The sequence below is a fragment of the Trachypithecus francoisi genome, unplaced genomic scaffold (assembly GCF_009764315.1).
Source record: "Trachypithecus francoisi isolate TF-2019V2 unplaced genomic scaffold, Tfra_2.0 Lachesis_group13, whole genome shotgun sequence".
Lineage (NCBI taxonomy): Eukaryota > Metazoa > Chordata > Mammalia > Primates > Cercopithecidae > Trachypithecus > Trachypithecus francoisi.
The window spans coordinates 22,424,859-22,450,651 of NW_022681458.1; the positions used below are offsets into that span (position 1 = coordinate 22,424,859).

A 25,793-nucleotide genomic window follows, 5' to 3' on the forward strand; every position below is an offset into this window, starting at 1 on the left:
TCGATGGTGCTTCTCCGGCTTCGGGGCTGGAGTGGGGGTGGAGGGCGGGAAAAACCACAGGGAGAAAACATAGAGTACCCCGGCAGCTGGGAAGAGGAAGAGAGAGTGGCTTCCACATCCCCAATATCCTAGAGGAGGCTGGGCCGGAGGCGGTCGCACAAAGGGGGCACCGGGGGCCGCTCCAGCCGCGGCCGACCATAGAGATGCGGCTCCAGCCGGCTGGGGGTCTGGAGGTGAGTGAGTAGCTGCGGGGCGGAACTGGGAAGGGAACGCGGGTGGAGCAAGCTGGAGGCAAAGTTTTTCTTTTCTTTTTTTTTTTTTTTGAGACGGAGTCTCGCTCTGTAGCCCAGGCTGGAGTGCAGTGGCCGGATCTCAGCTCACTGCAAGCTCCGCCTCCTGGGTTTACGCCATTCTCCTGCCTCAGCCTCCCGAGTAGATGGGACTACAGGCGCCCGCCGTCTCGCCCGGCTAGTTTTTTTTTTTTTGTATTTTTTAGTAGAGACGGGGTTTCACCGTGTTAGCCAGGATGGTCTCGATCTCCTGACCTCGTGATCCACCCGTCTCGGCCTCCCAAAGTGCTGGGATTACAGGCTTGAGCCACCGCGCCCGGCCTAGGATAAAATTCCGCTGTGGGGAATGCAGGAATCGATCCCATCACCTTTCACACGCCAGACAAACACTGCTCCACTTATGCTGAATCCCTAGCTCTAAGCAAAGTTTTTCGAGCCCCGGGATCAGGGTGGGCCTGGGCGCTGGGAACTCTCGGGAGGAGGTACTGAAGGGAGCACCCAGAGGAGCTGGGCCCCGGCACCGCAGTCGCGTCACGCTTCTGGACCCCGCCCGGTACCCGCTGCTCTCAGGACCAAAATCATGACGATGCTCCATCCCAAGCCTTCCAGGTTACAAGCTGCCTTTCCCGTTCGCTGGCTCTTATGATCTAGCTCCCGCCCGACTATGTGGACACTGTCATCACCTCCATTTTACAGACAGGAAAGCTGAGGCCCAGAGAAGCGATGCGACTGTGTCTGTCCAAGGCTACGCGGTGAGTCAGAGCCAGAGGCAAGTGGGAACCTGGGTCCCTAGGCCAGGGCCCGTTATTTCTCCAGACCTTCTCTCTGCCTTAGTCTGTCTTTTCCCTTCCTCAGTCCTCCTGCCCGGAAGATAAGCGTAATTCTTCTCTTGTGCCCACCTGTCTCCTACCTCACCCTGCCCTCCCCCAGGTGAAGGTTCTTAATCTTGACGGCTCAGCGTCCTCCTTGGCTCCCCCCGGAGGCCATGGCCAAGCTGGAAGATTCCCCAGAGCAGCGATAATATTCAGTAAGTGGAGGCTGCAGTTTCCAGAGAATCCCTCTGGCCACGGGAGTGCACTTCCCAGCCACCTTGTGAATCCCTGTGATCTGTTGTTTTGAGTCCGTGGGATTCTGGAAATAGGGACTATCAGATTGCAAGATCTTGGGTTTTGTTTGTTTGTTTTTTGAGACGAGTTTCTCGCTCTTGTTGCCCAAGCTGGAGTGCATTGGTGCGATCTCCGCTCACTGCAGCCTCCACCTCCCGGGTTCCAGCGATTCTCCTCACTCAACCTCCCGAGTAGCTGGGATGATTACAGGCGTGTGCCACCACGCCCTACTTTTTTTTGTACTTTTAGTAGAAACGGGGATTCACAATGTTAGCCAGGCTGGTCTCGAACTCCTGACCTCAGGTGATCGGCCCGCCTCGGCCTCCCAAAGTGCTGGGATTACAGGCGTGAGCCACGGTGCCCTGCCTGGCTTCTTTTTTTTTTTTTCTTTTTGCATCTTCTCTGTGACTCAATTTCATGAAGTGATTCCTATCATTCTTATTAACTACTAATTATTCAGCTTAAACTCATTTTAGCCATGTATAACAGGGTATGCAATTCAATCGTCATTCATTCCTCAGTTATGTTCCCATATTTAGTTTGAGGCCATAGTCAGTTAATAAGTTTGAAATTTCTCCAAACGTGTTATGTTATAGGTGAGGAACCACTGGTTTAGTGCAAGATACCTAGCGTTACTCCAGTGCAGCTCCATGTCTGTGCTTCTTCACTGGAAGCTTCGATTGTGGGTGATTTGTGTTCGTTGAAGTGATAACATCAGTATCACAAAGTGATGTCATTGAAGTGATAATGTCAACAAATTACTAAAAAGCTACACATCTAGGGAGAGAGACTGATGGGTAAAAAACAGTGCAGTGTGACCTCGTTTCTGAAAGGGCTGTGTACAGAGTGCCCTCAGGATGCCAGAAGAGAGAAAATTAGAGTGTCAAGAAGCCAGGCCAGTGCAGTGCCTCACGCCTGTAATCCCAGCACTTTGGGAGGCTGAGGCGGGTGGATCACCTGAGTTCGGGAGTTCAAGACCAGCCTGACCAACGTGGAGAAACCCCATCTCTACTAAAAATACAAAATAGTAGCCAGGCGTGGTGGCGCATGCCTTTAATCCCAGCTACTCAGGAGACTGAGGCAGGAGAATCGCTTGAACCCAGGAGGCGAAGGTTGCAGTGAGCTGAGATCATGCCACTACACTCCAGCCTGGGTGACAGACTAAGACTGTCTCAAAAAAAAGAATGTCGGCCGGGCGCGGTGGCTCAAGCCTGTAATCCCAGCACTTTGGGAGGCCGAGACGGGCGGATCACAAGGTCAGGAGATCGAGACCATCCTGGCTAACACGGTGAAACCCCGTCTCTACTAAAAATACAAAAAATTAGACGGACGAGGTGGCAGGCGCCTGTAGTCCCAGCTACTCAGGAGGCTGAGGCGGGAAAATGGCGAGAATCGGGGAGGTGGAGGTTGCAGTGAGCTGAGATCTGGCCACTGCACTCCAGCCTGGGCTACAGAGCAAGACTCCGTCTCAAAAAAAAAAAAAAAAAGGGCCGGGCGTGGTGGCTCAAGCCTGTAATCCCAGCACTTTGGGAGGCCGAGACGGGCGGATCACGAGGTCAGGAGATCGAGACCATCCTGGCTAATACGGTGAAACCCCGTCTCTACTAAAAATACAAAAAAACTAGCCGGGCGAGGTGGCGGGCGCCTGTAGTCCCAGCTACTCGGGAGGCTGAGGCAGGAGAATGGCGTAAACCCGGGAGGCGGAGCTTGCAGTGAGCTGAGATCCGGCCACTGCACTCTAGCCCGGGCAACAGAGCAAGACTCCGTCTCAAAAAAAAAAAATGTCAGGAAGCCTTCATGGTGGAAGTGACATTTGTGTAGCTTCTTCAAGGATAGTTAATTGGTTAGCCAGACAAGAGAGAAAGATTGAAAAGGGGAAAAGGCATATCAAGCCAAGAGACGCAAAAGGCTATGAAGGTATGCAAGCAAAAGAGAATGTGGTGAGTCTGGAGAATGGCACGTCATCTGGTTCAGAGACCTGCTGAGGGGAGAAGTGGGAGATGAGTCTGGGGAGGTCAGCAGGATCCAGATGATGAAGGAAGGGCCTTCCTTATAATCCATTCTGAGGAATAGTGAGATTATCAAAGGTTAAGAGAGAAAGGGGCCAGGCAAGATGGCTCATGCCTGTAATCCCAGCACTTTGGGAGGCCAAAGTGGGCCGATCACCTGAGGTCAGAAGTTCGAGACCAGCCTGGCCAACATGGTGAAACTCCATCGCTACTAAAAATACAAAAATTACCCAGGCGTGTGTGTCGCCTGCCTATAGTCCAGCTAGTGGGGAGGCTGAGGCAGGAGAATTGCTTGAACCCAGGAAGTGGAGGCTGCAGTGAGCCGAGATCACTCCACTGCACTCCAACCTGGGTGACAGAGCGAGACTCTGTCTCAAAACAAAAAAAAAGGCACTTCTGAGATTCTTTGGCCCCACCTAATTTTGCTGCAGATAAGAAATCTGAGACCCAAATTGCTTAATGACTTGGCTAAGGGCACTTAGCTAGCGGGAGACAACCTGCAGTCATTAATATGTTGGCCAATACTTGTTGGCTCTCTCCTAATATTCTATTATCATTTTTATACTTTTTGTTCTGAACATTATCATAAAAGAAAGCCTCTATTTAGTCTCATAAGGTATATGTGGCATATTGCCATGCAAGAAAATGCCTAAGTTGGTGGGCACTGGGCTGTGTACCCATGCCAGCTGGGAAGAAAGTAAGAACTCTAACTTTGTTTTTCTTCTGGTTGGCTTGTCAGCATTTAAGAGGCCAAAACACACAAGTCGGTGGTGATGACAGACCCACTTTTGGACTCACAGCCAGCCCATAGCACCGGAGAGATGGATGGACTGTGTCCTGAGCTATTGCTGATCCCCCCGCCTCTCTCTAACCGTGGAATCCTGGGGCCTGTCCAGAGCCCCTGTCCTTCCGGGGACCCTGCGCCTTTGCCTACTGAGCCAGGCTGCCTGCTGGTAGAGGCCACAGCAACTGAAGAGGGACCAGGGAACGTGGAGATCATTGTGGAGACAGTAGCTGGAACCCTGACCCCAGGTGCTCCTGGAGAGACCCCAGGTACAAACACAGTTGCAAGCAGGCCAGTGGGACAGGCGGCTCTGAGGTTTTGTCTGGCTTATTTTTGATTCTGTATAAATAAGATGAGAACACAAGGTAGCATCCTATTTTTATACTTGGAGATGTTGTCATTTGGTTTGCAGTTGGTGCATGTTGATTGAAGGCTGGCGAAGTGGTGCACAGCCTTCTACCAAGCTTTTGGCAGTCTGTCCTGCAAGGGCTTCATGTGTGTGCTCGGCAGTAATCCAGAAAGTAAGACCTTTCTGACACCTCTGCCGAATCCTGGCTTGTCCCTACTCTTACAGTCCTTGGAGATTCTTTCCTCCATATTGACCCTCCTACCCAGGAACTGCAGCCAGGGATTAAGCAAAAACCCTGTCTCTACCACCCTGGGCTTGGCAGGGCTTTCCAGAAGTGATCTGGTATTTCCCTGCCCTAGTTTTTTGTGTATAACATACTTTACTCATCCAAGGCATGTTGTTAAGAATAAGAGTTGAGGCCTGGTACAGTGGCATGCACCTGTAGTCTCAGCTACTTGGGAGCCTAAGGCAAGAAGATTGCTTGAGCCCAGGAGTTAGAGGCTGCAGTATGTTATGATCATACCTGTGAATACCTGCACTGCAGCCTGGGCAATATAGTGAGACCCCCACCTCTTTAAAAACAAAACAAAACAAAAAAACAGTAGAAGTTGAGCATTTGTATTTAGCTCAGATGAAAGATTCTCCCTTTATTCATCCCATTATCATCACCTCTTATTTTCAGGAAGCTTCCCTGTTTTTTAATTGCCATCCTCCAGCCATAGTTGTCACCACTTCACTTGGCACTATAGTGTAGTGACAAAGAATATTGGGAAGGATTAGCTAATTTGACCATATAATATTTCCAAACTTCCATATGGTGAAAGAAATTAAAAAAAAAAAAAAGAACCTAGGAAAAACATTTGCAATATATAAGAAAGAGTTAATATCTTTTTTTTTTTTCTTTTTTTTGAGACAGAGTCTCGCTCGGTCGCCCAGGCTGGAGTGCAGTGGCGCCATCTCGGCTCACTGCAAGCTCTGCCTCCTGGGTTCACACCATTCTCCGGCCTCAGCCTCCTGAGTAGCTGGGACTACAGGCGCCCACCACCACACCCAGCTAATTTTTTGTATTTTTAGTAGAGACAGGGTTTCACTGTGTTAGCCAGGATGGTCTCGATCTCCTGACCTCGTGATCCGCCTGCCTCGGCCTCCCAAAGTGCTGGGATTACAGGCGTGAGCCACTGCACCTGGTCAAGAGTTAATATCTTTAAAATTCAAAGAGCCACAATAAGAAAAGGGAACCATCTTTTTTGTTGTTTGCTTTCCTTTTTATGTTTTCTTTTGGTTTTGGGGGTTTTGTTGAGACAGGATCTTGCTCTGCCACCCAAGCTAGAGTGCAGTGGCACAGTTATGGCTCACTGCAGCCTTGACCTCCTAGGCTTAAGCAGTCCTCTTGCCTCAGCCTCTCATGTAGCTGGGACCACAGGTGTATACCACCCACACCCAGCTAGTTTTTAAATTTTCTTTTGTAGAGATGAGGCCTCACCTTGTTGCCCAGGCTAGTCTTGAACTCTTGGGCTCAGGCAATCTTCCCACCTCGGCCTCCTAAAGTTTTGGGATTACAGGTATGGGCCATCGCACCCAGCAGAAACCTTTTTTTTTTTTTAATGGGAAAAAGAAATCTATGTGCAATGCTCTAAAAAAATAAAAGTAATAACTATATGGAAGGATGCTTAATCTCACTAGCAAACAAATTCCTGTCAAAAATAAGAGATGCAGCCGGGCATGGTGGTTCATGCCTATAATCCTAGCACTTTGGGAGGCCGAGACAGGCGATTGCCTGAGCTCAGGAGTTTGAGACCAGCCTGGGCAAGATGGTGAAACCCCATCTCTACTAAGATACAAAAAAATCAGCTGGACGTGGTGGCAGGCATCTGTAATCCCAGCTACTCAGGAGGCTGAGGCACGAGAATTACTTGAACCCGGGAGGCAGAGGTTGCAGTGAGCCAAGATCGTGCCCCTGAACCCCAGCCTGGACAACAAAGCGAGACTCTGTCTCAAAAAAAAAAAATAGGAGATGCACTTTGACATAAATTAAACATTTTAAATAATACCTAGTGTTGACCAGGCTATAGGAAACACCATGTTATAGATTATGGAGATACAAATTATTATAATCTTTTGAAGGTCAATTTAGCTACATAGCAAATTTTACAGTTTGCATACTCTGACCACTGTAATTCCACTGTAGGAATCTGTCCTATAGAAAGACATATATACATGCACAAAGATACAAGGATGAGAATATATAGGGGTGCTTTATTTGTAATGGTTGGAAATAGCCCAGATGTCCATCCGTAAGGGCACAATTTATTTATTTTTTAAAATTATTTTTAGAATGGGCAACATAGGGAGACCCCATCTCTACAAAAAATTTAAAAATTAGCCAGGCATGGTGGTGCCTGTAGTCCCACCTACTCAGGAGGCTGAGGTGGGAGAATCGCTTGAGCGCGGGAGGTCAAGGCTGCAGTGAATTATGATCACACCACCACTGCACTGCAGCCTGGGTGACAGAGAGAGACCCTGTTTCCCCCACCACCAGCCAAAAAATTTATTTTTATTTTTTTTGTCCCTAGGGAAGCAAGGGCAGAATTTCATTTTGATTTGTCGATGCTCTGGAAAAAACAAACTGGACAAGAAAGTACGACCTAGATATAAATGTAATCAAATATAAAAATATCTTTGATATATAGCAAGTGGGAAGAAAAGGGTCAAAAAGAAACACACCAAATTGTGTGTGTGAAGGGGCTGGGTGGTTATTCTTCCTTTGTATACTTACGTATCATTTTAGATGTTGCACTAAAATTTTTTTTTTTTTTTTTTTTTGAGACAGAGTTTCACTCTTGTCCCCCAGGCTGCAGTGCAATAGTGTGATCTTGGCCCACTGCAACCCCTGCCTCCTGGTTTCAAGTGATTTTCCTGCCTCAGCCTCCTGAGTAACTGGGATTACAGGGATGCGCCACCACGCCCAGCTCATTTAGTATTTTTAGTAGAGACGGGGTTTCTCCATGTTGGTCAGGCTGGTCTTGAACTCTTGACCTCAGGTGATCCACCTGCCTCGGCCTCCCAAAGTGCTGGGATTACAGGTGTGAGCCACTGGGCCCGGCCTGAAATTTTTTTTTTTTTTTTTTTTTTTGAGACAGAGTCTCTCTGTTGACCAGGCTGAAGTGCACTGGGCAATCTTGGCTCACTGCAACCTCCACCTCTGAGGTTCATGCCATTCTTCTGCTTCAGCCTCCCGAGTAGCTGGGACCACAGGTGTGTGCCACCACACCCAGCTAATTTTTTTATATTTTTAGTAGAAACAGGGTTTCACCATGTTAGCCAGGATGGTCTCGATCTCCTGACCTCATGATCTCCCTGTCTTGGCCTCCCAAAGTTCTGGGATTACAGGCGTCAGCCACCACTCCTGGCCCTGAAATTTTTTTTTAACAAAATAACAATAAAGAGCAAAAGGACCAGCAGAATAAATGTAGGACAAACCTGACCTTGAGTCATGGCTCTACTACTAATAAACATAGTAGTCTTAACCTTGTAGAATCTCAGGACCTTGTTCTCATAAGGCTGTTGGAGGACCAAATGAGAGTGTTTATTAAGCCTTTTTTAATCAAAGTCTTGCCCATTGCTTTTAAAATGGCAGCAATTATGGAGAAAAATAACTATTTTCAGAAAGGATATTCTCCATTTTATCCATTCCTGTGCCTTTGTAAAGCTCTTTACAGAATTTGAAAGTAAAGCTCTTATCATTTATATTGCAGATGTTATCCCTAGTTTGTCATTTTCTTTTGGAAGTTTCTGGTTTTCACTTGGGCAAAATATACTGTCTTAATGCTTTCTGGATTTGCTTGTTTATTCACTCATTTAACAAATATTTATTAAGCACCTACCTTGTACCAAGTATTGTGCTAGGAGTCCAAACACACATGCCAGATAGATGGTCCCTGACCTTATGGGGCTTACAGTCCAGGTGTAGGGCCAGACTTAAAGTCCACCTGTACTCTACGAATATTAAAAGATTCACCTACATTTTCTACTAGTAACTAACTCCTATGAGTCTTGTTCCATCTGATTCTATGCCTTTCTCTGTCGGTCCTCTGCCTGCAGGTGTCCTGGTAAAGGTGGTGGAGGTGTACTTCTGTGAGCGCTGTGAACAGAGCTTCGCAGAGCCCACTCTGCTGGCCCTGCACCAGTGCAGTGAGACCCATATACAGCCTGTGCAGGGCCTCTCTAGCCCCCCATGCTCTGTAGAGCTGCCTCCTGGCAACCCAACCCTCCCTGGCCCTCTGCAGGGCCAGAGCCCACCAGTTAGTCCCCTATCATGCCCTGTGTGTAGACAGGAGTTTGCCCAACCCCAGGCCCTGAAGAGCCACTTCAAGATTCACCGGGGCCCTCCTGACACCTTCTCCTGCCCAGAATCTGGCTGTGTGTTCTCTGCTGAAGATCGCAAGGGTCTGCAGCACCACCTGAGGCAGACTCACAGAGCAGTTCCTGTGCCCTGTTCTTTCCGGGGCTGCCCCCTGCTTTTCGGGAGCCAGCAGGGCATGGAGCTGCACCGGCAGGCGCATTACCCTTTCCACTGCAGCCACTGCAGCTTCATGGGCTCCAACGTCAAACTCTTCCGGCAGCATCAGCGGAGCCATGGTGCTGGGACACAGGGAGAACTTTCTGCCGTTCAGGGCCTTCCATCCCAGGAGCTGCTGCCAGGTATGAGGCCAAGGGCCAAGCAGTTCCTCTCCTGGAGTTCAGCCACAGTTGATCTTATAGGAGAGGCAGTTGTTTCCAAGGCCATGAATGTACATGAATATAAGAGAATCTAGATAGTGGCTCAGGAGGATGGAGTTACTGGATGACATGGGAAGGCATCTGGAAACAGTGGAATATATGGGACAAAGAGGAAGTCTTTGTGACAGTGAGTGACAGTTGGCTTAGGCTACCTGTGGCTTGAAGTTACTTAACCAATATTCTCTAATGATCCATTTCACAGCTTTCTGAGAGCAAAAGCAAAAATTACCATCATTGGCTATGGCCACTGATGGAATGCCCGTAGACTTTCCTTTAGAGCAACTGGGGATTGAGCAGTAGAAGCCAGGGTTATTTTAAAAAGGAAATAACCATTTGGGCTAGGCACTGTGGTGCATGCCTGTGATCCCAACAGTTTGGGAGGCCAAGGTGAATGGATCCCTTGAATCCAGGAGTTCAAGACCAGCCTGGGCAATGTGGTGAAATCCTGTCTCTACAAAAAGTACAAAAATTAGCTGGGTTTGGTGGCGCATGTCTGTAGTCCCAGCTACTCAGGAGGCTGAGGTGGGGGATCACTTGAGCTCAGGAGGCAGAGGTTGCAGTGAGCCAAGATTGCACCACTGCACTCCAGCCTGGATGACAGAGTAAGACCGTGTCTCAAAAAAAAAAAAAAGAGAGAGAGAGAGAAAGAGAGAGGGAGGGAGGGAAAGGAACTTTCAAGGGAAATGGTATTTTACTAGTTGTCATTCCTCTTGGTCCCAAAAAAGCATTAGAGAGCAGAGGAGCAGGAGGAAACAGAGAAAACAGGCCAGGAGAGGCCAGGATTCTGATAAGAGAAGGAATTGCAGTCTACCCATTCTCTACTTTCAGCTCCCGATGACCTCAATGACCTCACTGCTGTCAAAAGGGGTGCTCTCTGAGGTTTGAGTTACTTTAGACTGGAGCATTGCTAATAACTTAGCTCTTGGTCCTCCTATTTCTGTCTTGAGTGGAAATACATTTATACATAAAACCCAAGATTTCCTCATGCTAAAAGTGGAAGAAGGTGATTATTTCAGCCAGTAGGTGGAGAAGTATAAGCATTTAGTGCTGTCATTGGCTCCTGTAGACTTTATCAAGTTTTATGTATCTCCAGCTCCCAAACTGCCTCCAGGAGGGAGAGAACCTTCACAGGAAGCAGGTACACCCCTGCCTGGGCAAGAGACAGCTGAAGAGGAGAATGTAGAGAAAGAAGAGAAGAGTGACACCCAGAAGAACTCCCAGAAGGCTGTGGATAAAGGCCAAGGGGCTCAGCGGCTGGAAGGTAATGACATCCTAAGGCTTGAAGCCCTTGGTGGTGGGGAAGAATGGATTGTTGAAACCGTGGTATTGAAGTTCTGGGGTTTGTTTTCTGAGCTTTGGTTCGGATCCTTTTATTCTGTTCTACCTTGACTCAAAAGTCAAGGTCTAGTGGGAAAATGATGAATGAGTGAATGATAAAGACTTTAGTAATATAGCATTGGGGTAAATCGAGTTTGCTTCACTGGGCTGGTTTTCCTCAGGCAGAAAACTCTAGCAGGGAAGCAGGAGGTGATCTTCATCATAATATAGAGATGCCAGAAGTTATTGATGATCAACAGCCTATTTTGTCTGGCACTGAGCCCTCAAATACTTTTTTCTGAATCTTTGCTTCCCAGTTTTTCACCTCAGTAGAATATTTGAAAGTCATCCCACAAGGAGCACCGTTGTTATCAAGGTGAATAAGAAAGATTTGGTTGTATTTATTACCAACTTCATTATTACCTAGAGCCTGTGAGGCAGTGTTTGGAAGTAAGAGTTCTTTACTTTCTTTTGGCTCACTCCCTTGGGGACTCCTTTCCTTCTAACTAATCTTGCTGATGCTTCTGCCTGCCCCCATAGAACAAGGCAGGAAAGAACAAGAATGCTCCATTCACATTGTTTTAAGCAGCTCTCAACAAAGAGTCAAGAGCAGGTAGCTGAGTAAAGCACTTCAAACAGGATGTCACAGCAAGGCCTGAGAAGCGCTTGTGGTTTCGCTTCTCTTAAAACTTGAGTTTCTCACCTTTTCTTTGAGACTACAGTGTTTGAGACCCTTTTGCTTGGTTTCCTGGAGAGAGGCCACACATTGTTTGTGTCTGAGCAAATTGTGGTTCTCCCATTATCTGGCTCTGCCCAGAAAAATCTCACTCTCTCAACCCTATTCCCTCCCCCAGGGGATGTGGTCTCTGGCACCGAGTCCCTCTTCAAGACCCATATGTGTCCAGAGTGTAAGCGCTGCTTTAAGAAGCGGACCCATCTGGTGGAGCACCTTCATCTCCACTTCCCAGACCCCAGTCTCCAGTGCCCCAACTGCCAGAAGTTCTTCACCAGTAAGAGCAAGCTCAAGACCCATCTGCTGCGGGAGCTGGGTGAAAAAGCCCACCACTGCCCACTGTGCCACTATAGTGCGGTGGAGAGGAATGCACTCAACCGCCACATGGCCAGCATGCATGAAGATATTTCCAACTTCTACTCAGATACCTATGCCTGTCCTGTCTGCCGTGAGGAATTCCGCCTCAGCCAGGCCCTCAAGGAGCACCTCAAGAGCCACACGGCAGCAGCCGCGGCAGAGCCGTTACCCCTTCGCTGCTTTCAGGAGGGCTGCAGCTATGCAGCACCCGACCGCAAGGCCTTCATTAAGCACCTGAAGGAGACGCATGGGGTGCGGGCTGTGGAGTGCCGCCATCACTCATGTCCCATGCTCTTTGCCACAGCCGAAGCCATGGAGGCCCACCACAAGAGCCACTACGCCTTCCACTGCCCCCACTGTGACTTTGCTTGTTCCAATAAGCACCTATTCCGTAAACACAAGAAGCAGGGCCACCCTGGCAGTGAAGAGCTGCGCTGCACCTTCTGCCCCTTTGCCACCTTCAACCCAGTGGCTTACCAGGATCATGTAGGCAAGATGCATGCTCATGAAAAGATCCACCAGTGTCCTGAGTGCAGCTTTGCCACTGCCCACAAGAGGGTGCTCATCCGACACATGCTTCTACATACCGGTAGGATGGTTTCCATCCTTACAATAATGTAATAATGATGGTGGTGATAATGGCTACAAAGGGCCTTGCATACATTTTCTCATTTGACCCAAAATTCCTAGAGATAGATCTAGTATTCCAGGTTTACAAATGAGCCTTAAGTTGAGTGTCACTTAGCTAGTAAAGTAGTAGAGCTAGGATTTGAATCCATGCAGTCTGATTCCAGAGCCTGTGCTCTAACCACTGTGGTGCTATGCCTCTTAAGCCCCTGTCCAGTTCTGCCCACCCCTGGTCAGGCTTGAGTGGGTTGACATCAAGCCTGAAGAAACCCAAACCAGGACAAATTACCTTACGTTGCAATTCATGTTTTGGGATGTGCTAAGAGAGACGGGCGAGGGGACTGAGCCATCCACATGCATATGGCCTTCTATAGCTTGGGTGTCCATGACACTGAACAAGATCACCTTCAGTGACCTGGAAGTTGCAGATGTTTAACTGGCACTCGTAACTGTCTTCCAGCATTCTTGATGCTTTAGGTAACAACCAAACCAAGCTTCCTGCTACAGCATCATCCCATTTGTGATCTCTCTTTTTTTTTTTTTTTTTTGTTTGTTTTTGTTTTTGAGGCGGAGTCTTGCTCTGTCGCCCGGACTGGAGCGCAGTGGCTGGATCTCAGCTCACTGCAAGCTCCGCCTCCCGGGTTTACGCCATTCCCCTGCCTCAGCCTCCCGAGCAGCTGGGACTACAGGCACCCGCCACCTCGCCCGGCTAGTTTTTGTATTTTTAGTAGAGACGGGGTTTCACCGTGTTAGCCAAGATGGTCTCGATCTCCTGACCTCGTGATCCGCCCGTCTCGGCCTCCCAAAGTGCTGGGATTACAGGCTTGAGCCACCGCGCCCGGCCCCATTTGTGATCTCTATGTCAACATCAGTGGATTGACAGGACATTTTTAGAATTTTCATCAAAGACACTGGTTTGGGAGAAAAAAAATTAGGTAGCCTGGGACAAAGCCATTATTCTCATTGAACTCATTCCTGTACATGCTTTAGTCATAGAATCTCATGTTTCTGAGGCCTTTCCAAGAGGCTTAATCTTGTAAGTAAGGCAGGTAAAGATGAGAAAAGAGACAAACTCTGAGACCTACTTTAAGACGACACAGATAATGTTAGAACTCTGCAGAGTACCATGTTGCCAGCCTTTCACCATAGGGAATGGGGCTGGGTGAGTGGGCAGGGACAACAAGGAGGGGTCTTGAAGGAACCTGGCCCAGCCTGTCAGTGCCAGGTCTTGACCATCAACATGAACAGCTCACCTTTGAGTTCTCACTGAGTTTCACTGACAACTTTGGAACATCTCATATAATCTTTATACCAAACTTTTGGAGACAAGGAAACAGACTGCTGGAAGCCATATGGTAGTCAGCTAGGATTTAAACTACCACTTAATGGCTCTGTGATTTCTCTGTGCCTCAGTTTCCCTATCTGTAAAATTAGGGTGATAATAGCACCTGCCTCTTAAGGATGTTCTGAAAATCTGAGGAGAGGAGGCTTTTTTTTTTTTGAGATGGAGTCTGGCTCTGTTGCCCAGGCTAGAGTACAGTAGCCCAATCTCAGCTTATTACAAGCTCCGCCTCCAGGGTTCCCTCCATTCTCCTGCCTCAGCCTCCCGAGTAGCTGGGACTACAGGCATCCGCCACCACGCCCAGCTAATTTTTTGTATTTTTAGTATAGACAGAGTTTCACCGTGTTAGCCAGGATGGTCTCGATCTCCTGACCTCATGATCTGCCTGCCTCAGCCTGTCAAAATGCTGGGATTACAGGCATGAGCCACCGTGCTCAGCCAAGAGGAGGCATTTTTTTACAAAGTGCTCAGAAGAGTGCTATTCACATAGTGAGAACTTTGTTCATGTTGGCTGTTAATATTTTTATTACTATGTTGGACTTCAGAATTCTTGACCATTCTGTTCTGTTGTCTCATTTATTTTTCCTTTTCTAGAAAACAAAAGAATTAGGCTTAGTAGAGCAGTTGACCATAGTGACAGCAAACTATAAAACAAATCAAGAGTGGACTTTAAGCTAGTTTTGAAAAGCTTGGCCTGGGCACGGTAGTTCATGCCTGTAATCCCAACATTTTACAAGGCCAAGGTGGGCGGATCACCTAAGGTCAGGAGTTCGAGAACAGCCTGGCTAACATGGTGAAACCTTGTATCTACTAAAAATACAAAAAATTTAGTCAGACGTGGTGGGAGGCGCCTATAATCGCAGCTACTCGGGAGGCTGAGACACAAGAATCACTTGAGCCCGGGCAGCTGAGCTTGGCAGTGAGCTGAGGTCACGTCACTGTGCTCCAACCTTGGCGACAGAGTGAGACTCTGTCTCAATTAAAAAAACAGAAAGAAAAAAAAAAGAAAAGCTTGGTCTTTCTTCCCATCTTCATTGGTGTGAGAGTTGGGGGAGTAGTCATCTGAGAGGGCTGTGAAGCAGCCTTCATTACTGTGAGGTCTTCACCGTCGCAGGTAGCACATGAAGCTGTTGTTCTCACTGGCATCAGGGAAGCCTTGCTGGAAGAAATGGTCTGTCCACTTGCTCTGTATCTGACCTGTGTTCTCTCCCCTCATCCTCATCCCCCGTGTAAGGTGAGAAGCCTCACAAATGTGAGCTGTGTGACTTCACATGTCGAGACGTGAGCTACCTATCGAAGCACATGCTGACCCACTCCAACACCAAGGATTACATGTGCACTGAATGTGGCTATGTCACCAAGTGGAAGCACTACCTCCGTGTGCACATGCGAAAACATGCAGGAGACCTCAGGTACAACACACACATAGGCCTCCGTCCCAATCCCGAGAACCTTATGCCAAGCTAGCTTCCTCTTGGATCTAGCTTCTGGCCCTATTGCTTTCTCTGGTCCCTGGAGAGTCTCTTCCTAAGGCTGGGCGCAGTGACTCACACCTGTAATCCCAGCACTTTGAGAGGCTGGGGTGGGCAAATTGCTTGAACTTGGGGTTCAAGGCCATCTGGGCAACACCCCATCTCTACTAAAACTACAAAAATTAGCTGGGCATGGTAGCAGACGCCTGTAATGCCAGCTTCTTGGGAGGCTGAAGCACTAGAATTGCTTGAGCCAGGAGGAGGAGGTTGCAATGAGCCGAGATTGCACCACTGTACTCCAGCCTGGGTGACAGAGTAAGGCTGTGTTTCAAAAAAGAAAAGGAAAGAAAAAAGAGAGTCTTCATAACACCCTTCTCTGTTCCCACTTTCTCAACTGCATTGCCTACAGCTGGCCCCTGTGACTGTGGCTCAGTCACATGGCGAGCACTCTGGGCTCTGGGAAGGGAGTATAGACCTATAGTATAGGCCTAGAGGCTAAGGTGTACTTGAGTTCTCAGAGTTTGGCCCTGGGAACGTGAATAGACTCTATTCATGCCCCAGTCTTGGCCACTTCCAAATCCAGGCAAGTTCTCTGACCTATGGCACAGCTGGCTAAGGGGTTTCTAGAGCTGTCATGCTTCTGTGGGAGAAGGGAAGCGAGGCACAGAAACCTGCCCTGTGGAGCTGTAGCCATGTCAGCTCCTTGGAAGTGTACAGTGGGTCATGCCGATTCGTGATTATTTTAGGAAGGCAGTACAGAGTAGGGCTTAGAACACAGGCCTGAAGCTAGGCTGTCTCTGCTCCTGGCTTCCTCTGTAACCAACCTTAGGCAAGTTACTAACTTCTGTGATTTAGTTTTTCTCCCTTGGAAAATAGAGATACCAGTTTCATAGGGTAGTGAAAAGGAGGGTTATATCAGGTGACACATGTACGATACTGAGTGCAGAGCCTGGCCCACAGTAAGTATTTACTGAGTGATTCTTAGTTGTTGTGAATAATTATTGTGGTTACCTCCCCCTTTCTCTCCTCGCCAGGTATCAGTGCAACCAGTGCTCCTATCGCTGCCACCGGGCTGATCAGCTGAGCAGCCACAAGCTGCGGCATCAGGGCAAGTCTCTGATGTGTGAGGTGTGTGCCTTCGCCTGCAAGCGGAAGTATGAGCTGCAGAAGCACATGGCTTCCCAGCACCACCCCGGCACAACGGCCCCGCTCTACCCTTGTCACTACTGCAGTTACCAGAGCCGCCACAAGCAGGCTCTGCTGAGCCATGAGAACTGCAAGCATACCCGCCTCCGTGAGTTCCACTGTGCCCTCTGTGACTACCGCACCTTCAGCAACACCACACTCTTGTTCCACAAACGCAAGGCCCATGGCTATGTGCCTGGAGACCAGGCCTGGCAGCTCCGCTACGCGAGCCAGGAGCCAGAAGGGGCCATGCAGGGCCCGACACCCCCACCAGATTCAGAGCCCTCAAGCCAGCTGTCTGCCCAGTCTGAGGGGCCAGGTCACGAACCTGGGACTGTGGTGGATCCCAGCTTGGACCAGACCCTGCCAGAGACAAGTGAGGAGGTCAACACTGGAAGACAGGAGGGCAGTGAGGCTCCCCATGGGGTTGAGCTGGCTGGCAGGTCCAGCCCAGCAGAGGTGGAAGAGGGCAGCTGCACACTACACCTAGAGGCCCTGGGAGTAGAGCTGGAGTCTGTGACTGAGCCACCCCTTGAGGAGGTCACTGAAACAGCCCCTGTGGAGTTCAGGCCCCTGGGACTGGAAGGGCCAGATGGACTGGAAGGACCAGAGCTATCTAACTTTGAAGGTATTGGGACTTCTGACTTGGGTGCTGAAGAAAATCCCCTTCTGGAAAAGCTAGCGTCGGAGCCCTCCACAAATCCATCCTTAGAGGAGGCCCCTAACAACTGGGTAGGAACCTTCACGGCAACTCCCCCTGCTGAGACAGCACCCTTGCCCCCGTTACCTGAGTCAGAGTCGTTACTCAAGGCTCTAAGGAGACAGGATAAAGAACAAGCAGAGGCATTGGTGCTGGAGGGGCGGGTGCAGATGGTAGTGATCCAGGGAGAGGGGCGAGCCTTCCGCTGCCCACACTGCCCTTTTATCACTCGCCGGGAGAAGGCCCTGAATCTGCACTCCAGGACTGGGTGCCAGGGCCGTCGAGAGCCCCTGCTGTGCCCTGAGTGTGGGGCTAGCTTCAAGCAACAGCGTGGCCTCAGCACCCACCTGCTGAAGAAGTGCCCTGTTTTGCTCAGAAAGAACAAGGGCTTGCCCAGACCAGATTCACCCATCCCTCTGCAACCTGTGCTCCCGGGTACCCAGGTCTCAGAGGACACAGACGGTGGGAAGCCCCCACCTGCACCACTAGAAGCAGAGCTACTGCTTCCGAAAGATGTTCCTTTGGAGCTTCCCAGGGAGCCAGAAGAAACAGAAGAGCCTCTTGCCACAGTCTCTGGTTCCCCAGTCCCTCCTGCAGGAAACTCCTTGCCCGGAGAGGCCCCTAAGAAGCACTGCTTTGACCCAGTCCCTCCTGCAGGAAACTCCTCGCCTACAGAGGCCCCGAAGAAACACCGCTTTGAGCAGGGCAAGTTTCACTGCAACTCCTGCCCATTCCTTTGTTCCCGGCTCTCCTCTATTACCTCTCACGTGACTGAAGGCTGCAGGGGAGGACGTGGCGGGGGAGGAAAACGAGGGACCCCCCAGACCCAGCTTGTGTCCCCATTGAGCAATGGGGACTCTGCTCCCCTGAAGAATGGGAGTACAGAGTCCAGCTCTGGTGATGGGGATACAGTTCTGGTTCAAAAGCAGAAGGGGGCTCGCTTCTCCTGCCCCACATGTCCCTTTAGCTGCCAGCAGGAACGGGCTCTGAGGACTCATCAGACCCGGGGCTGTCCCCTCGAGGAGTCTGGAGAGCTGCACTGTAGCCTCTGCCCATTCACTGCTCCTGCTGCCTCTGCCTTGAGGCTCCACCAGAAGCGGAGGCACCCCACTGCGGCCCCAGCCCGTGGGCCCCGGCCCCATCTGCAGTGTGGGGACTGTGGCTTCACCTGTAAACAGAGCCGTTGCATGCAGCAGCACCGGCGGCTCAAGCACGAGGGGGTGAAGCCTCATCAGTGCCCCTTCTGTGACTTTTCCACCACCAGACGGTACCGGTTAGAGGCTCACCAGTCCCGACACACAGGCATTGGCCGCATCCCCTGCAGCTCTTGCCCCCAGACATTTGGTACCAACTCGAAACTGCGCTTGCACCGGTTAAGGGTACATGACAAAACACCCACCCACTTCTGTCCACTTTGTGACTATAGTGGCTACCTTCGCCATGACATTACTCGTCATGTCAACAGCTGCCACCAAGGCACCCCAGCCTTTGCCTGCTCCCAGTGTGAAGCCCAGTTCAGCTCAGAGACAGCACTTAAGCAGCATGCTCTGCGCCGACACCCCGAGCCTGCACAGCCTGCCCTTGGCTCTCCTGCAGAGACCACTGAGGGCCCCCTGCACTGTTCCCGCTGTGGGTTGCTGTGCCCCAGCCCTGCCAGCTTACGAGGACACACCCGTAAACAGCACCCACGGCTTGAGTGTGGGGCCTGCCAGGAGGCCTTCCCTAGCCGACTGGCTCTGGATGAGCACCGGAGGCAGCAGCATTTCAGCCACCGCTGTCAGCTCTGTGACTTTGCTGCCCGGGAGCGGGTGGGCCTGGTGAAGCACTACCTGGAACAGCATGAGGAGACTTCAGCAGCTGTGGCAGCCTCAGATGGGGATGGGGATGCTGGCCAGCCCCCTCTGCACTGCCCCTTTTGTGACTTCACGTGCCGCCATCAGCTGGTACTAGATCACCATGTGAAAGGGCATGGGGGCACTCGTCTCTACAAGTGCACCGATTGTGCTTACAGCACCAAGAACCGGCAGAAGATCACCTGGCACAGCCGTATCCACACTGGGGAAAAGCCTTACCACTGTCACCTCTGCCCGTATGCCTGTGCTGATCCATCTCGCCTCAAGGTAATGTCAGAGGATATGGGGCAGGAAGTGGAAGGAGCACAGGCTCTGGAGTTACACTGCCTGGGTTCTATAAAGCTGATGCCTCCAGATATTAGCTCTGTGACTTTGGGAAAGTTCCTTTACCAAGCCTCAGATTATTCATCTGTTAAAAAGGAGATAATACCGGGCCGGGCGCGGTGGCTCAAGCCTGTAATCCCAGCACTTTGGGAGGCCGAGGTGGGCGGATCACGAGGTCAGGAAATCGAGACCATCCTGGCTAATACGGTGAAACCCCGTCTCTACTAAAAAATACAAAAACTAGCCGGGCGAGGTGGCGGGTGCCTGTAGTCCCAGCTACTCGGGAGATAATACCAACTTCATAGGGTTGTTGTAAAGATAAAGTTCCATATTGTGGCTCACACCTATAATCTCAACACTTTGAGATACGAAGGTAGGAGGATCGCTTGAAGCCAGGAGTTGAAGGCCACTTGGCAGCAAATTGAGATCCCATTACAAAAAAATTTTTTTAATTAGCTAGGCATGGTGGTATATACCTGTAGTCCCAGCTACTCAGGAGGCTGAGGTGGGAGGATTTCTTGAGCCTAGGAATTTGAGGCTGCAGTGAGCTATGATCATGCTACTGCACCCCAGCCTGGGTAACAGAGCAAGACCCCATTTTAAAAATTGGGGCTAGGCGTGGTGGCTCGTGCCTGTAATCCCAGCGCTTTGGGAGGCCGAGGTGGGCGGATCACGAGGTCAGGAGATCAAGACCATCCTGACTAACACTGTGAAACCCCGTCTCTACTAAAAATACAAAAAATTAGCAGGGCATGGTGGCAGGTGCCTGTAGTCCCAGCTACTCGGGAGGCTGAGGCAGGAGAATGGTGTGAACCCAGGAGGCAGAGCTTGCAGTGAGCCGAGATCACGCCATTGCACTCCAGCCTGGGCGACAGAGCGAGACTCTGTCTCAAAAAATAAGTAAATAAAAATTTATTGGCCAGGTGCAGTGGCTCATGCCTGTAATCCCAGCACTTTGGGAGGCCAAGGCCAGAGGATTGCTTGAGCCCAGGAGTTTGAGACTAGCCAGGACAACATGTGGAGACTCTGTCTTTATAAAAATAAATTTTTTTAATTAGGTGGACCTTGTGGCATATGCTTGTAGTCCCAGCTACTTGGGAGACTGAAGTGGGAGGATCGATTTAGCCCAGGACGTTAAGGCTGCAGAGAGCTGTGACCATGCCAGTTCACTCCAGCCTGGGCAATAGAGTGAGACCCTGTCTCTTTAAAAAAAAAAAAAAAATCCCTAGCAAGAAACTGAAGATTAAGAAAAATGAAGTTCCATAATGTCTGCTTACCATATGATAAAGGCATAGAATAGAGTGAGAACAATCTGGATAATAACAGCTAACATTTATTGAGCACTTACTATATTTCTAGCACTATAATTCTAATCATTTCAAAAATATGAGATATAGATACTTTATTCCCCATTTTATAGATTAGTAGTCTGAGAATTAGGGATTAAACCATCTGGGACATAGCTAGTAAGTGACAGAGCTAAGGCAAACCTAGGATACCAAACTGACAAAACTCAGGGACCTGGTTGGTAAGTGGCCTATGGACAGGATGGGAGCGGGGAACAGGGTTATCTGCCAACAGTTTCTCTGCCTATTTACCCCTACTTCTACATCCAATGAGTACCAGAGGGTACACATTTTCTGCTTTTTGCTCTTGCCTCTTCCAGTACCACATGCGGATCCACAAGGAGGAACGGAAGTACCTGTGCCCTGAGTGTGGCTATAAGTGCAAGTGGGTCAACCAGCTCAAATACCACATGACCAAGCACACAGGTGAGTCTGTGTGGTTTCACAGGCCTGACGGGTTCCCTTGTTCCCTGGCAAACCTCACCTCACCAAGGTTGGTCCTTGTTCCAATTCAGGGCCAACATCAATTTTCACATTGGGAGTAGAGGGTAGGCTGGGGTTGTATGTGCCAGAATGGCTCCCCAACCCACTGAAGACCTGTCAGAATCAGAAGGGTAAACCTGAGAACCTGTGCATATGTAATTGCCAAAAGCTTCCCAGGTGACTGTGTTATGAGGTCAGTCATTTTTCCCCTTGTGAGAACCCCCAACTCAAACTTAGGTGGCTGAGGGCAGATTTGCCTGGCTCTTATACAGACATGACAGAACCATCATGAGTTAAAAAGGAGAAAGTGGAGGGGTCTCCTGTTCCAGTCTGTCCTTTTCTTCTCCTGGGTATGGATGGAATCCACAAACTCGGTTCTTGAAAGCACACAATCATGTGCCTGTGCTTATTGCATCTTATCTTCCCTGTGTGGAGGAATTGATTAGGAGCATTTCAAGGCCCTCTGCTTTTGTGAATGCCATTTCTTTCACCTCTACCTCTTCCCTCCTAAGTATTTCTTTTTCTTTTTTTTCTTTTTCTTTTTTTTGAGACGGAGTCTCACTCTGTTGCCCAGCCCAGAGTGCAGTGGCGCAGTCTCAGCTCACTGCAAGTTCTGCCTCCCAGGTTCACACCATTCTCCTGCCTCAGCCTTCTGAGTACCTGGGACTACAGGCACCTGCCGCTACACCCGGCTAATTTTTTGTATTTTTAGTAGAGACGGGACGGGGGTTTCACCATATTAGCCAGAATGGTCTCAATCTCCTGACCTCATGATCTGCCTGCCTCGGCCTCCCAAAGTGCTGGGATTACAGGCATGAGCCACCGTGCCTGGCCCCTCCTAAGTATTTCTTTTACTTTTTTTTTTTTCAGTGACAGAGTCTTGCTCTGTTACCCATGCTGGAGTACAGTGGTGCAGTCATAGCTCACTACAACCTCAAACTCCTGGGTACACATGATCCTCTTGCCTTAGCCTCCCAAGTAGCTGGGACTACAAGTACACGCCACCATGCCCACCTCATTTTTTTGTAGAGACAGGGTCTCATTTTGTTGCCCAGGCTGGTATTTGTCTTTTCGAGTTGAACAAGCAGTTGTGTTTAAATGAATTGACAAATTCCATGAGTACCCTGTAACCAAAAGAGGGTTATAATTTCCCATGTGGAAACCCTTCCATATTTGAATATTCATTACTCTCACGTAGTTAGTTGGTTAGAGGTCCAGTTAATCTTCAGCATCCATTGGGCACCCACAACATTGATTGCTGGGACAACAACATTGATTTCTTGTTGATGTACAAGGACTCTGTGTTGGAAAGGCACAGAAATGTCAGACAGGGCCGGGCGCAGTGGCTCATGCCTATAATCCCAGCACTTTGGGAGGCCAAGGAGGGCAGATCACCAGAGGTCTAGAGTTTAAGACCAGCCTGGCCAACATGGTGAAACCCTGTCTCTACTAAAATACAAAATTAGCCAGGTGTGGTGGCGCATGCCTGTTATTCCAGCTACTTGGGAGACTGAGGCAGGAGAATCACTTGAACCTGGGAGGCAGAGGTTGTGAGCAGAGATTATGCCACTGTACTCCAGCCTGGGCAACAAGAACCAAACTCCATCTCAAAAAAAAAAAAAAGAAAAGAAAAGAAAAAAGAAATGTCAAACAGGACTGGAGGACTGGAGCATTCCAAAGATATGGTCATTAGTCAACTTGCTGCTTGCATTCTTTTTTTTTTTTTTTTTTTTTTTTTTTGAGACGGAGTCTTGCTCTGTCACCCAGGCTGGATGGAGTGCAGTGGCCGGATCTCAGCTCACTGCAAGCTCCGCCTCCCAGGTTTACGCCATTCTCCTGCCTCAGCCTCCCGAGTAGCTGGGACTACAGGCGCCCGCCACCTCGCCCGGCTAGTTTTTTGTATTTTTTAGTGGAGACGGGGTTTCACCGTGTTAGCCAGGATGGTCTCGATCTCCTGACCTCGTGATCCGCCCGTCTCGGCCTCCCAAAGTGCTGGGATTACAGGCTTGAGCCACCACGCTCAGCGACTTGGCTGCTTGCATTCTTTATATCCACCCATCACAGTAACTCCATGGCCCACTGAACCTTGCTCCACCGCCTTTCAATGATGATTTGTTCTCTGTCCTGTAGGACTGAAGCCATACCAGTGTCCCGAGTGTGAGTACTGCACCAACCGGGCTGATGCACTGCGTGTGCACCAGGAGACCCGGCATCGAGAAGCACGGGCTTTCATGTGTGAGCAGTGCGGCAAGGCCTTCAAGACGCGCTTCCTGCTGCGCACCCACCTTCGCAAGCACAGTGAGGCCAAACCCTATGTGTGCAACGTGTGCCACCGTGCTTTCCGCTGGGCTGCTGGCCTGCGCCATCATGCCCTCACCCACACCGACCGCCACCCCTTCTTTTGCCGCCTCTGCAACTACAAGGCCAAGCAAAAGTTCCAGGTGGTCAAGCACATACGCAGGCACCACCCTGACCAAGCCGACCCAAACCAGGGTGTGGGCAAAGACCCCACCACCCCCACAGTGCACCTGCATGATGTGCAGCTGGAGGATCCCAGCCCTCCTGCTCCTGCCGCTCCCCACACTGGACCTGAGGGCTGAAAGCCTGCTGCACCTCCTGAATAGGAAGAGGGTATGGTCTGAGATGTGCAGACTGGGATCAGCACTAACCTGAGGAGCCTAAGGAAGGACTGGCTTTTGGGGAGCAAGGGTGACTAGAACCCTCCTGGGACTCTGGCTATAGTACTTTGAAATTATCACCCATATAAAAGGGGGACTGGACTACAATGTTGATTTCTTATTGCTGTACATTGTGTTTTTAACCTGCGAGTTCCCGGTTTCTTCACCATCACTCCATCAAAGTCCCTGGCTATAAGATCTGGATTTTACCCACTCAGTCTTCTCTTTCCTTCTTACTGTGTCAAGTCCTATTTTCTTTCAGAATCTTCTAAAAACGGTTGTATCTAACCGCATGTGCTGTTGTGCCTAATGCTCTATAAAGCATGTTAAACAGAAAGTGGTTACTACATTATAGATTTATCCAAATCCCTGTCTTAACATTTCCAGGCTGTCATCTTGATCAACTCTGTCCCCTCTCAGACCTCTGCCTCCCTTTTGTCTCCTTCCATCTTCACTTAGTATTGATTCTGAAACAGGCCTAGGTCTGCCTTCTCTCTGTCCTTGAGCTGTCTTGACCCTTGGCCAGCTCCCTACTTCAAGCTCCTTTGTCTACCTATATCTATAAAGGGAGGATTGCTACCCACTAAGCCTCCTCCTAGAAGCAACTTTAGCTCATCATCAATCCTCAGACCGGCTCAGCACCTGCAGTAAGGTGTTAAAGTACAAGGATACTATGGAAAGGCAGATGACTAGAGAGGAAAATCTCCAATTCAGAATTCTGTAACTGCTTCACAGATAATTCTGTAGTGCCTTACTATATAATTGATCATCTAAACTGGGACACACTGGAAAACTTAAAGAGGGTACTATTAATAATTATGCTGGGACAATAGACATAAACCAGGATGGTTCCAGCCAGAATCTTCAGGAAGGCTGGGACCACATAATCTTTTGTCTTCTTTTGCCCTGATTCTTAAAAGCCATACTCTGTGTCCTTCCTATGTAGCACATACAGGAGGTCTCCTGGGAACTTCTTTCTCTACCTTTTCCTTCTCTCACCTGACTACCCAGATGTCCCCACAACCCTTGTACCTCCCCTCCTTGCCCAACAGTGACAGACCATATTGAAGCCAAATTGGAGAGAGATGTATTTATACCAGTGGGGCTAAGGAGGAAGCAGTCCAGTGGGGACTGTGAGTGCTGTGCAGTGTTCTCTTGAGAGTCGTACAGTCCTGGGGTCAAGTCTCTCCCTAATATTTGCCAGGGAAGCCTTGAGCCTTGATTTATCCTTCCCTTGGCTTTGGGCTTTGAGGAAGTTGGGAGTGGAGGGGATGATGCTTCTTTAGGTTTCTCTGTTCCAAGCCCCTCTGAATTTCTAGTTGCAATCTGCCTTCACACAGAGTTGATGGGAAAGATTAGTCATAGATGTTGGTATGGGATTGAGCCTATAGCAAGAGGAAGAAGGGAACTCCAGTATAGAGTACACAAAGGGAAAGGGCAGGAAAGATACCAAAGGCTTATGAAAACAAAGGAAGGAAAGAAAAGAGAAAAAAGGTGGAAAGTCAGGTCCCAGATTTGCTTGTTAGGAAGGATGAGGTAATTCTGTGCCTAGGAATGCACAATCCAAAGCTTGGTTTCCACCGCTTCCATTTGTTCTCTAGAGCGTCCTTCCAGGTGTTTCGCACCATCTAAAGCCAGCACACCAACCCTTCCCGCGAAGTGCCCACCTCAGGACTCGTCCCCCTCCAGATCTTCCTGGATGCAGATATACACAAAGATGGAAGCTGGGCAGAGGCTGATGCCATCTTTGGACAGCAGGTGAATGTGGCGGTAACCTGGAAGGGGCAGGAGGACAGCATTAAGAAGGCAGTCAGCTGGGGTATTGGCCAGGGGTCAAAGGGGCTGGCTCACCTTGTTGCATGCAGGTCCAAGGCAGGGTGTACTGACCAATAAAGTCATTTCGGGATTTCCAGTCATAATCCATTACCACAAAACGCAGCATGGCAAGTTCAGGCACCAGCACCCGGAAACACAGTGTCTGCCCCCAGTATGGATTAAAACCTGAGTTGGTGGATAGAAGGAAATGAAGAAGACATTATGATAGTCTTCTTGACTGGGT

At 49.5% G+C, this 25,793-nt stretch overlaps 2 protein-coding genes across 19 annotated transcripts in view; one reads left to right on the top strand and one right to left on the bottom strand.

Moving 5' to 3' along the window:
- Positions 1 to 4: 4 nt before the first annotated feature.
- On the top strand, positions 5 to 25,787 carry ZNF142 (zinc finger protein 142). 11 transcript variants are annotated; one of them, XM_033230211.1, is made up of 11 exons: positions 5 to 233; positions 861 to 1,042; positions 1,221 to 1,317; positions 4,145 to 4,458; positions 8,640 to 9,239; positions 10,411 to 10,578; positions 11,489 to 12,313; positions 14,928 to 15,105; positions 16,200 to 19,170; positions 20,894 to 20,999; positions 23,187 to 25,787. In XM_033230211.1, the coding sequence occupies exons 4-11, from the start codon at positions 4,179 to 4,181 to the stop codon at positions 23,654 to 23,656; spliced, it is 5,598 nt and encodes a 1,865-aa protein (XP_033086102.1). In that variant the 5' UTR covers positions 5 to 233; positions 861 to 1,042; positions 1,221 to 1,317; positions 4,145 to 4,178; the 3' UTR covers positions 23,657 to 25,787. The 11 variants fall into 11 exon arrangements, with proteins under 11 accessions (XP_033086102.1, XP_033086101.1, XP_033086104.1 ...); XM_033230210.1 differs by having other exon boundaries at positions 892 to 1,042; XM_033230213.1 differs by having other exon boundaries at positions 942 to 1,042.
- The window catches only part of PLCD4 (phospholipase C delta 4), a 32,790-nt gene continuing 31,969 nt past the window's right edge, over positions 24,973 to 25,793 (bottom strand). For 7 of the 8 annotated variants that reach the window (XM_033230233.1, XM_033230234.1, XM_033230232.1 and 4 more), the window contains 2 exons: positions 25,586 to 25,735; positions 25,359 to 25,509 (listed from right to left, as the gene is read on the bottom strand). In XM_033230233.1, the coding sequence (XP_033086124.1) occupies positions 25,403 to 25,509; positions 25,586 to 25,735 (257 nt within the window). In that variant the 3' untranslated portion in view covers positions 25,359 to 25,402. Of the gene's footprint in view, positions 25,061 to 25,358; positions 25,510 to 25,585; positions 25,736 to 25,793 lie in introns of those variants that run through there. The other variant, XM_033230230.1, reaches the window with a different exon arrangement.

Bases quoted from the DNA above. Each gene is read 5' to 3' on its own strand.
- ZNF142 (XM_033230211.1), top strand. From the start codon at position 4,179: ATGACAGACCCACTTTTGGACTCACAGCCAGCCCATAGCACCGGAGAG. The intron at 4,459-8,639 runs GTACAAACACAG...CTCTGCCTGCAG, and splicing joins TGCTCCTGGAGAGACCCCAG to GTGTCCTGGTAAAGGTGGTG. The intron at 9,240-10,410 runs GTATGAGGCCAA...ATGTATCTCCAG, and splicing joins ATCCCAGGAGCTGCTGCCAG to CTCCCAAACTGCCTCCAGGA.